At 57.4% G+C, this 12,230-nt stretch overlaps 1 protein-coding gene across 1 annotated transcript; it reads left to right on the forward strand.

The window, feature by feature from the left end:
• Positions 1 to 1,891: 1,891 nt before the first annotated feature.
• Positions 1,892 to 11,552, forward strand: LOC122378215 (cell surface glycoprotein 1-like). Its single transcript, XM_043359029.1, has 3 exons — positions 1,892 to 2,007; positions 6,968 to 7,091; positions 7,351 to 11,552. Exons 2-3 carry the CDS (start codon positions 6,974 to 6,976, stop codon positions 10,707 to 10,709), a joined length of 3,477 nt encoding a protein of 1,158 aa, XP_043214964.1. The 5' UTR covers positions 1,892 to 2,007; positions 6,968 to 6,973; the 3' UTR covers positions 10,710 to 11,552.
• Positions 11,553 to 12,230: the final 678 nt, after the last annotated feature.

Below are 12,230 nucleotides of genomic sequence, written 5' to 3' on the forward strand. Positions count from 1 at the left end.
TTGTGGCATTTATCATCAAATGGTGTGACGAAATATTTGTATAGTTCACAAAGTTAGTTTATATTTTAAAATCATCTTTCGCATTGCGTTCAAAACAAAAGTGCGTCAGTCTTTTGCGCAACGATGGAGAGAAAAATCTAACATACGCCATTCCCTACCGGAATCCTGACAAACACTCAGCTGTCACGGGATGATGCCGACGGTTTCCGTAGGTAACAGTGCGGCGATAGTGCGAATAAGCACAGAGCGTAACCGTGACAAAACGGAAAGTAACACCCGCCGCTTCGGTTGCTTGCCGTTCAGCGATAGTTAAACTTTGGGTGTCGTTTGTGGGATGAAGTGTCGACTGGCAAAATCAAAGAGCTGAGTGTTTTGCTTGTTCATCGTGAAAAGGTTCACGTATAGTGTTGTGCATTATTTAAAATATTCCGCGTGTGAGTGCCGCTGGTGTTATTAGTGCCGAAGTAGACGATTTTTTTTAAACATCATCCTCGCCGCAGTAATCTTTGAAGAGATCCTCAACTTCATTTGTAGCGTTGAATGGTTAAACCGGTTAGACATGACAATTGTGTCTTGTGATGTTCTCACCAACAAACCTCATCATACTTCATTGCATTTCTCAATTTCATCTCTCTCATACTCTTTTAAAAGTTCTTGTTGCCGGATGTGTTCCTCTCAATACACGGGCCACAATATACCGCGCCACCTGGGTAAATATCCTTATCAAGATGGATCGGCGATAATAAACCTTATTACATCAGATACGAGACCGCAGAACAGGGAAAGTATCGCATCGTTTGCAAAATCATTTAGGAAGTCACTTTCGCTGGTCAAACACCTCCACGGAACACCAAAGAGCCCTGGAACGATCCGGCGGAAGACGCTGATGGCATAATTGCTACAATCTGCGCCTTCAGACGCCAAGGTAGCTTCCTGCAGAAAGCTGCCGTAATTCATTTGAGAAAAGAGGTCAGTTTTATCAATGGAAAGTGTCATGGGCGGAAACCAAAATGATGTTGTTAGGATTTCTAATTATGATTCTCGCCGTTGCATTGCAAACGGTAAACGTTACGCATCTTTCGTATGGTAATATTGCTCGATTTTCTGCCAGATGGATCAATTTCTCTCAAATTGAATCAAACCTTTATGATACTGTCACTGTATGGAGCACATGGAGCCGGACAAAGTTGAGCTCTGCATATTTTCAAACCTACATCAAGGAAACGGCAACTAAGCAGAGTCAAAGTGACTGCAGGGCTGCAGAGTCGGAGTCGAAGTCGGAGTTAGAGTCGGTCGGAGCCGACAGCTCTGCCCGTAGTCGGAGTCGGAGTCGGAGTCAACCTAAAATCTATCGACTACGCAGCCCTGAAAGTGAGGACACACATTCGCAAGCTGTCCGTCGAGAGGAACCGAGGTTACAGGACGCTGAGCGAAGGGCTGCTGAGAAAAGGTAAACAAATAAAATCCTACAGGAGGGGCCTGGGTCAGGCGACTTCAGACAGGAGACGGCAGATCGTCCAGGACGATACAGACGAAGAGGTCATTCAGTTCACCTGTGGGACTGATGAATAGCTATCAGCTCAAGTCAGGTTATTCGTTAGCGATCGTTTCACAGATGACAAAATCACCACCATATTGTTGAACGTTGATCTGAACATCTAACCCTGTCAACATCCGTCGGTCTGTCATCGTCCCGAAAGATCAGAGGTCGGGTCACATCGTCGGCGCTCGGTGGTCGGGGTCAGAGGTCAGGTCAGTCTGCGTCACGGTGTGGGAGGGGAGCTCCTAACCGCCGAGCTGCGCCAGCCCGTGCGGCGCGGCGGCGGCGCGTCGCTCCGAAGTGGCACAGAGGCGCGGCGCGGGTGTGGGGCACTGGTCGGCAGCGGTCTCAGTCACCGACCTCGACTGTCGGGGAGCGGACGGTGTCGCTGGGCTGACCTGACCTACACAGCCGAGACCGACAGTCAGTGGCGGAGGGACAGTTCAGAGGAGCCGCCAAAAGCAAAGGTGAGGATTGCCGCTGTGGTGTGCGGCAGAGAGGGTCGAGGCGGGAGAGGGTCTATGGTGGAGGTCCGGTCGCGGCGGGCCGCGCCGGGAGCGGGGACGTTTGAAATGAATGATCCATTGGTAAAGGGGAGGCGGGTCGTCCGAAATGGGATGTCCGGTGTTGAAGGCTGGGAGTCTTAGATGGGGTCCCGGTGATAAAGGAGTTTGGTTGTGCCCTAAAATTGCCGATATCTGTGATTTATAGGCAATATAATATGCATGGATTTTTTGTCATTCATTACCCACACATAAAAGCACCATGTGGATTTCGCCGACCAATATCCAAACTCCAATGCGTGAGAGGCTTAGTTATATCTCGGCAGCCGCCCAACCGCGATAGACAAGCGGTACTCTGCATCCAATAGCTCATCCCTTAAAAATTAACCCAAAAACTTTTACTCCACACATGGGTGGCTAGCACGTCACCTATCACGTGCGAAGTCAAGGGTGCCAAAATTGTTCCGTTTGTAATAACTCTGCATTAATTGGGCGGGTTGCGCTGAAGCCTGAAACTTGGCCAATAGGAAGACGTGTACCGGACGAAGCATTCCCATGCGTCACGGTTGGGCTCTTATTGTACCTACTTACTCGTACCTACATGCAGTGGTGGCGGAACACCTTCAATTAACAGGGGCACTGCCGATTTTTGGTCCCATTCTTTCCACGCAACGCCCATAGGGCTAATGTTAAAATGCCAAAATCAAAGGGGGCACGGTGTCCCGGTGCCCCCCCCCCCCCTGTTCCGCCGCCTATGTCTATGTACATACACGTATGCAGTGGTCGCTTCCGCAACTCGAAGACGGCGGGGACCATTGCGCTAAAATTTGGTAACCGTTGTTAGAGGTCGGTTGGATGCCCCACTCAAGTCAGATGGGATTCCCTTTGCACGTCGTGCATGTACAGGGGGCCGCTTTCGAATCTCGAGAACGGCTACGCCGATTGAGCTCAAGTTTGGTAAATTGTTAGGGATCGGTTAGAAGGGTGCCTCACCTCAGTTGGGGGCTCACTTCGCATATGCGCAAGTGGAGGATGCCGTTCCTGCTTCTCAAGAACAGCTGGACCTAATAGCACTCAAAGTTGATGCATCTTTATTGATCTGCTGGAAGGGTGGCCCGCACGATTCAATTGGAGGTTTCACATGGTACCTTCGCGCACTTTTTCACCACTCGCTCGCTCGTTTGTCACCTCAAAAGGCGTCTTACTGATTGCAGGTATTACTACCCATCTACCGATTCAAATAAATAATCAGCGCTTGGGTCTGGGGGTTGACATCCACCGCCCCAGATATGAACACGGGTCACTTGAGTCACATCAGCGCGGGCCGATTGCAGCCACAGGAAGCACACCTGCTCAACCGTTACACCACTGCACGGCGTTTACCGTCAGCTGTCGGTTACACCACTGCTAACGACACGCCAACAGCGTGTGTACATTTCAACAGAAAGTCTCCACAGCGTGAGGACACCGCACGGTTTCCTCAGGGCTCACGACGCTCGCCGACGTTTTTCAGCGCCGCCAGACCGCATTGCAAAAAGAGACAATTCTGTTGCGGCACAAACTGACGGAAAGCATCTGATGCAAACATTGCAATCCGCATTGTACTGCACAATGCGTTGCGCTGTATATTGTTATTTAGTAATGTGGGAAGTGTTGTGGCGGGCGGGAAGCTGAGACGACGGGACCGGCTCGTGCGCTGCGCGAGGCGTCTCATTAGCACACGTGCTGGATGACCGACTGTACCGGCGCGGCGGTCCAGATTCCTCTCCGATGTGGGTCAGTGCTCTTATCGATATTCCAGCCCGGTACTCTGCGCTGCCGCGGGCCAAAACGTGCTCATGATACACCAAATACCTGCCGCGTCACGTCCTAATCACCGCCGTCACAGTTTCGCTCACTGGCCAAACATCTGCCCTCTAAGTCACCGAGCTTAAAAAGACTTTAAATGGAGTCTTTATTGCGACCCCTGAATTATCCCACCTAGCAACACAAACTACACAACTACAACATCCCAAAGCCAGCCCAATTAGCTCCGTCCGCAGCCACCGGAGCGCGGTTCATCTCGGCGTGCCGTCACCGTTTCGCCCTCGCGCGCCGTCGGGCGGAGACGAGTGGCTTTCTCTGACCGCGCCGCGAGCGCCACATGCGAGTCATTAGCGGCGCCGCGGCCGTGGCCGACTCGTGCCACCGTCGCGGCCGGCGGCGGGCGGCACACTTCCCCGTGCCGGCGCGCGTCACTCCCGCCCGGCCGTCACGGTGCAGCGCCGAAAGGAGCACGGCGCCGCCGCGCTGCTCGGCGAGACTCACCAGGGCGTTAGGGTTTGTGCACGGCTTGACAGGGCGGCAGAGAGCATCATTGGAGTGATACGGCTGAACTCGTTGCCACAATTCGCATTATCCGCTCCATTGCAGTTCAAAACTTGCTGAGCTCGACAAAGTGAAGGCTATTATGAGAAGTAGAACACGGGCAAATTCCAAAGCAGCGCCACCCTATCCCTGGCTATCCACCGTAAGCGTTGCAGCAGGCAGTGGAGTTCAAATCATGCGGCTACACTGCCCACTGGGTCGGCAGGTCGGGCAGCGTTACACTGGTGACCTCTGACCCCGCGCCGGCCGCCGGTTCCGGTGCCCGTCACCGGCAGGTCACAGAGCTGACCTGCCGGGTCAGCGGGCAGCGCCCGGGCCGACAGTTGCAAGACGGAGCGACCGGACGGGGTAGGCCGTTTGTTTGCGGTGAGCACGGACCCGCGGACGCAAGGGTCACAAGTGACGACGGATGGGGCCATTCGTGATATCCGCTGCCCCAGAAAATGCTCCTTTGTTTGAGCTTTGCTAAGAACTGCGTAGTCTTATAATTCCAGCAATGGCAGTCGGTCTCGAACAGCAGTAACGAAATCCAATTTGCATTTATCTCATCTCTCGCCAATGCACGAGATATGGAGACATGGGGAAACCAACGGAAGTATGTCTATCAGCATCGCAAATGTCAACCCATCAGCATCACTGTTATCCTCGCAGCAGATGCACACTGCTGACCGCACAATTGCACCTTTAAGCAAGGTCGCTAGAACCGGCCTGCCGTGTCTCTAAACAGCGCTGCAGCCACCCAGGTGGCGGAACCACTCGCACTTTCCATGGCGCTCCCGTGGGAAGGGCCGCCAGGTGCGACAGACGCCGACACTGCGACCGGCACCGACAGCAGACCTTGGCAGAGGGTAGAGCTGTCGCCCGGGGGCAATATGGCTCAGTTGGAGGTTCTTCTCCATTGGTTGTTTATTTTGGACTCAATTTGTGAAAGGAATATACGTTGGACACTGGACAGATTGAGACGACGGCAATCTCGTGAGCGACAGCGGTGGGTCCGGGGTGGTGGACGAGATGACAGCGGGTGATGGGTGACGGTAGACAGAGAACTCAGAACTATGAACGGCGGGCGGTATATAACTATGTACTTACATTTTACAGTACAGGGAGGTGAGCGTAAGGCGGTGGGCAGTGAGCGGTGAGCAGTATACCCCGGGTGCGAACTGCTCCGGTTGTTTTCAATAGAAAACACAATTCTAACGAATAGTGTTGCCTATTTCAAACAACCTGCGGCTACAAAGGACAGTGGGCGGTGGGAGGCAGATGATAGACGGTGAACAGTAGCCTGTGAGCGATGGACGGTCAGCTATAAGCCCCAGAAGACGGCGGACGGAGAGCGATGAACGGAGGACTGTGGGCGGCGGCTGACGGGCGGCACACACGTCTGGCCCCGTTCCCGCTCCAGTACCGGCCCAGCCCGGACTCTGGCCCGGCGGGAAGTGGGCCAGCCGGGCCGAGATGCGTGCCGGATCCGGCTGCTGAGATGGATCACATCAGGACGGGAGGATCAGGGGTCAGACGGGGATCAGGGACGGGAGGGAGATACCCGAGAGACCCCATATCTCTGAGTGAAGAAACAGGGAGACAGGGACAGATGGGATGCACTCTGGAGAGACACCTTCAGATAAGAGGAATGGGGTCAGATAGGCCAACCAGGCCGGCTGGCGGTACATTAGTCCAGGTCGGACAGGATGAAGCCAACGTGAACACAATGGTGGCCCGAGAAATAACATTATACTCTTGTCCATTTAATTACCTTAGGTAAGCATGCTTTCAAAAGTATGTAGTTTGTACCTACAGTGAGGCACGAACCTACATAACTTCTAGCCGTCTCCTACAATTTTAAACCTTTTTTATGAACGGCCTTTTCCGTGATTTCTGGCGACTATATTTATCCGTGAGTAAATGTCCATCATCCGTCAGTAATTGCGTGAGAAGCGCAGCAACAGTGACCAAAAAGTAAGTCGGTCATAAACGAAACGGCCATTGTCCGGAGCGTGACAGAGCTGCCACAAACAAAACTCTCCGGCCTACTGACCGCGCTCACCAACACGTGCCGTGGGACGTCCGTGAGAAGCCTGTCCAATGTCCAATGTCCAGTGTTTGTCCACCGCCACAGCTGAGGTGCCAGAGACGTTGGCCGACCCTGTCTACTGTCCGGTCTCAGCGTGTATGTACGCGGGAGCTCTGGCGTTCGTTACGATTTGCGATGTGGGATGATTGACGGTGATGCAGATTGCAGGAGATGATGCATCATGCAATGCTACGAAAAATCGACGTGAACATGAAAAAGTCGAGACCATACTCAGAATATGTACTATCGAAATGACAAAACGATCCTGTGAATTGCTTCCGTGTCCGTCAATGTGCTTGAAACGCCCGATTTATGACTCTTCATGAGCATGAATGTGATTTCATGTTTATTACCTACGAGGAAGACACCATCCAGACAAACACTAAGCCGAAATTCATGAGAGGACTTGGAGTCAAAATCTTCCTTCTATGACCCTCTCAAAGTATAGGACGTCCCCACTGACCCACGTTTCCCCTGTGTTTCCAGGAGGGCATGGCGCCCGGAAGGAGTCGGCAGCTGCTGCCGCTGCTGCTGGCGGCGGCAGTAACCGTGTGCTCGGCAGAGCCCAAACCGGAGGCCAAATGGCCGTGGAGCAGCGCGCCGCGCAGAGGTAAGGGACAGGGGACAGATAGGTCTGTGTTTTGGTCACTAATTAGTTGTGATGAATTATGGTTCAAGGTTCAACAGCGACGCACGATTACCATTCAATGTCGGGTTATATTTGCTGGGGAGAGCATCAGATGCAACGCCTTTGTTTGGCATTTCTCTCGCTAGCTGTCGCCGCCCCATCCGCTGAAGGCCCGGCAGCCTGTATTTGTCCCTCGTCCACCCTCTAACGGCCCCGGCCCTCCCGTTCCGCTCGCCGACAGCAGCACACCGTCGCTCGGCGTTCCCCAGCCCGGCCGCTGACGACTGGCAGCCGATCGGGCCCGGTGATCCGCTCAGCAACGCGCCCACCTTCCAGTACGCGCCGCCGGTGCTGGCCCAGCCGCGCGCCGAGGACCGCCAGGACCGGTGGCCGGTCCGCACCCGCAACCCTCCGGTGCGCGTGGTCACCCCCAGCGGCGAGCGGCGCCGAGACGGTCCCTTCTCGGGGTCGTTCTTCCAGTTCCGACTGCCGGGCGCGCGCCGTCCCCAGCGCCGGCCGCGGCCAGGCGGCGGTCTCAGCTACATCAACGGACCGCAGTTCGGTGCGCCGCAGGGCGAGCGCCGCCAGGAGGTGTACGACGAACCCGAGTATGTCGAGGAGCCGCCCAGACTGCTGGCCGGGCAGAGCAGCATCCAGTCGCCGCCCGACTTTGTGCCGCAATGGGATCCGCCGCCGGTGTTCGAGAACTTCCAGCAGGAGAATAACTTCCAGCAGCCGCAGAACTTCCAGCAAGAAAACTTCCAACAGCAGGAGTTCCAGGAGAGGCCGGACTTCCCGCAGCAGTTCCAGGAGCGACCTGAGTTTCCTCAGGAGCAAAACACGGTGGAGCCTCAGCGGTTCGAGGAGCCACAGCAGCAGTTCCGACCGCCGCCCCAGCCAGAGCAGTTCCGACCATCACCCCAGGCGGAGCAGCAGCGTCCGCCCTTCATCCAGGAGCTGCGGGCGCCGAACCTCCAGGGAGCTCAGCCTGAGCCACAGTCGCAGCCACAGCCCCAGCAGCCTCAGCCTCGGCCCCAGTCACCGCCTCAGACTCGGCCTGAGCCCAGACCCCAGCCAACACCCCAGCCAAAACCTCAGCCCAAGCCCCAACCGAAGCCCCAGCCACGTCCCCAGCCTCAGCAGCAGCAGCCTGAGCGGCAGGAAGATGATGAGAATGAGCGTCTGGTGCAGCAGAGAAAGGAGCTAATTCGCCAAAAGCTGCAGCAGCAGTTCCTAGACCTGCGGCGAAAGCAGGAGCAGGATCGCGAGGAGGAAACGAATCAGGAGGTGGAAGAAGAGTCGCTCGATCAGACCGCCGAGGCCACTCAGTCGGAGACGTTCGTGGGCGCCCCACCGGCGTTCGTCCGTCCTCCCTTCGACCGGTCACCGTTTGAACAGGTGGAGGCGCCGCGACGTCAGGAGATCCCGCCACCGGAGGAGCCCAGCACGACTACCCAGCGCGTGGTGGTGAGCACCACCCAGCGGCAGCGGCGACTGCCGAGCCGCCGACGCCGACCACCGTTCCGACGAACCACCACCGCCGCGACCACGACAACGACAGAGAGGACAGCGGAGCCGGCCACCCGACCGACCACCACCCAGACGACCACGGAGCGCCGACCACCTACCACTGCTTCCACCACCACCACGACCACCACAGAGCGTAAGGAGGCTACCACTGAGGCGCGCACCTCTCCGTCCACCACCACGCGACGGACGACCACCACCGAGCGGCGTACCATTCCGACCGCCGCGCGCAGGAGACCCCCGACCGAGGACCGCCGCCGAGTGCCGCTCGCGAGTCTCCTCGGCAAGCGGCCGTCGCGCCCGGACCCAGTGCGGTTCAGCTCACGGCCTCAGAGCCGGCCCCGGCCGAGTCTGTTCAGCCGGCCCGCAGCGCTGGAGCCACGGACCACCCCCACGACCACCACGGAGGCACCCACCACCACCACGACCCGTCGGACCACCGCCCGGCCGTCCCCCACCACCCGGCGGCCGACTCCCACCACCAGAGAGCCGAGCAGCAGTGACGACGCGCGCCAGAAGCTGCTGGAGCGGCTGTCCGCGCTGCGAGCCACCCGCCGACCGCGACCGTCCCTGGTCTCCCGTCTGCCGCTCTCCCGCGAACCTCCCAGCCAACGTCCTGCTTTCGTCACCGCCACCGCCGCCACCGCCGCCGCCGAGCCTCAGACGACGACTACGAGCAGACCGAGACCCCGCCGTCCGACCACAGAGCGCGTGTCCGTCCGGCCCGCCCAGCCGGTCTATACCCCGAACTCTGCACCGTTCCCCATCCAGCAGACCCAGAAGGCCTCCGCGGCGGTCGTCAAGGCGCCCTACGTCCACCAGAGCGGCTACTCCAAGATCAAGATGTTCGGCATCAACGTTCACGATAAGTCACACAAGAGGAAGCCCGCCAAGTTCTACAAGAAGCCAATCTATCCGATTCGGATCGAGAACAAGGTGAAGGCGACGACGGAAGCGCCGAGGACAACGACGGAGTTCCCGACGACGGAGGACGTGGAGAAGAGCCAGACGATCGTGGATATCACCACGTCACTGCCTCCCACGACTGAGGCTCCGGAGGACATCGTTCAGGCGGAGGAGGTTGAGGTCGCTTACCAGGAGCCGTATGAGAGCTACGAGACTGCTCCCGCTGAAGGTGACCATGCTCACAGCCATGATGAGCACTATGATGACTACGAGGGCTTCACCGACGACCATGCTATGATGGAGAAGATGTACTTCGAAGCCGACGGCGATCCGGAGCTGATGGAGGCTTCGGGAGACGGCGAGCACTTCCACGACTTTGAGCACCCATCGGAGGACCACGAGACGGTCGGCTTCCCGGAGTTCCAGTACGAGCCGGTGCCGCCTCCGTCGCACGCGTTCCGTCCTCAGCTGGTACCGGCGCTGCCGGCTCGTCGCGCCGACCACGTGACCTACCGGGAGGGCGACGAGCCGGTGCCGCCGCCGCCGGTGCACGCTGAAGAGGCCGAGATCGTCGAAGAGCGACCTGCGCCGCCCCCACGGCCACCACGGCCGGCCGGCGCATCCTCCTGGATGACAGGTCTCCTGTCGAGTCTGTTCAGCCGTCCGCGGGAGCCCGAGCCGCCGCGACCGTCGCCGCCCTCTCCTGTCAGCCTGCTGAGCGGCCTGTTCGGCGGCGGGTCGGCCGAGCGGCGCCCCCAGCCCGCCGCTGACCCGTACGGCTTCGCGCCGCCGCCCGACAACGATCCTCTGGCGGCCAGCGCCTCCGAGGTAGTGGCGGTGACGGACGCCGACGGCGAGCCTCTGCGACCGCCGGCCGCGTTCCGTAACGTGCCGGCTCTGGCCGGACTGTTCGCCGGTCTGCCCGCCGCCGACCGGCCGCGGTTCCCTGTGGCGGCGAGACGCTCCGACGTCCGACAGACCACCGTGCGTCCCGTGTTCTACGCCAAACGTCAGGAGAAGGACGCGCACGACAGCGCCGAGGTGTCTCAGCCGTTCGAGTACGTGAGCACCCTAGACAGCCTGCGCGGCCGGCTACCGGAGCCTGTTCTCGTCCAGGCGCCCACCGCGCCGCCCAAACTGGTGGCCACGCGCGTGCCACTGCCGTGAGCGTCCGCCGAGCGAGCGAGGCCTGACGGCACGCGCGCGAACTGTGATACACACACGGCGGAGCGAGAAGGCGCGTGCTGCTTCCGAACACGGAAGCGCACGCGTGAGACCGGAGACAGCCGCGTCAGTGAGGCTGGGCGTGCGCCCTAATTTAATGAACACGACGGGCAGTTCCGCACGGGCGCGGCGCCGCCCCGGTTCATCTGACGTGAGAACGACCGACCGGGAGGCACGTCCGCCCGGCGTGGCCAGTGTTTAAACGACGGGACACAGTTTAAAATCGGTGAAAGAGACATTGAACGTGCGAACTTTCCGTCGAACGACGGGTTCTGTTTGTTTTGTTGTCCTAGCTGCACGCCCTTTTGGTGCTACCGGCTCGCGATTGGAGAGAGCAGAAGATACGAGTGACTGTATTTATAGATAGACGGGTGTTTTTGAGTGCATGCTTTGTTCCAGTTTGTGTGCATATGTGACAGGGTGCCTGAAATGTACATATTGTGCAGTTTTTCCTGCAAGACTTGTAAGGCCATGTGTTATTGAGGCGACCGATATCATGCAGTTACGAGAGCGGTCGCTTGATCTATTTTATCTTATTTTCTACTCAGCGTACTGCCATGATCGATGCGCTGTCCCGTGTGTGTCGAAACTCGTATTACACGGCATTGATTGGGACCAATAAAGCGAGTTACGTGAAGTATGAGTGAAGCCGGTGTATTATAAATAAAATGTACGCATCTAGGATCACTATGTGGTCAATTCAGCAGGGAACAATCAGCTATATGATCCAGTTCAGTGTGCATCATTCCAGCAGCTGACTCGTTTTTCAATAAATTATCGACTTTGTCAGTGTTTCTGAAATCAGCCGACCGCATCAGGCTGCAGTGCCTTTCACAAGAATGAGGACGCCTTCGCAAGTAGCACTCCAGGCCACCTCACGTTCAGCAAATGATCAGTTATAATCACCAACCCGTGTGAATTACCATTGTGAAACCATCAGTTTGCTGTTCAACGTCTTCAATCGTGCAAAACTGCCATTTGTTCCACAACAGCGCGGACGTAATTCCCGAGTCAGCGCTTGTGATGATGGTGGACTTGTTACAATTATTTCAGCCAACGAGTGGGATCATCGGTAGTTGTTTTGCAATTTATGCAGAACCGCTGGACGTCTCGGTCATAACTCAGGCATCACTGCAGTGAAAGACACCAAAACTAAGCCTGGCATCGACCTATCAGGCTGTAGCCAATAGCCATCCCTGGTTTCATCACTGTCACCCTTACCGAGCAGAGTTCAGAGTCCCGACTCGTCTCGCTCCCGACACACTCCTTCCCACCCGTCCCGTTACGATCGCCGAGACGGGTCACCCGACTTCTCCTCTCATCACACCCACCAGCCGCCGTCATTATATCGGAATCGGTGACCCACTCTGCGGCTCTCCCGACCTGGTGAACTGGACCGATCCCGTCTGTCCCGGAGCAGCTGGCCAGGGAGAGCCGGAGAGAGGTCACACGGTCCTGCCCTCG

Source organism: Amphibalanus amphitrite, unplaced genomic scaffold (assembly GCF_019059575.1).
Source record: "Amphibalanus amphitrite isolate SeventyFive unplaced genomic scaffold, NRLGWU_Aamphi_draft 000056F_arrow, whole genome shotgun sequence".
Lineage (NCBI taxonomy): Eukaryota > Metazoa > Arthropoda > Thecostraca > Balanomorpha > Balanidae > Amphibalanus > Amphibalanus amphitrite.

What these genes read in the sequence shown, in the direction of transcription:
- LOC122378215 (XM_043359029.1), top strand. Translation starts at nt 6,974, where the DNA reads ATGGCGCCCGGAAGGAGTCGGCAGCTGCTGCCGCTGCTGCTGGCGGCG. An exon ending in GAGCAGCGCGCCGCGCAGAG is followed by an intron (nt 7,092 to 7,350) that starts GTAAGGGACAGG and finishes GCTCGCCGACAG; the next exon opens with CAGCACACCGTCGCTCGGCG.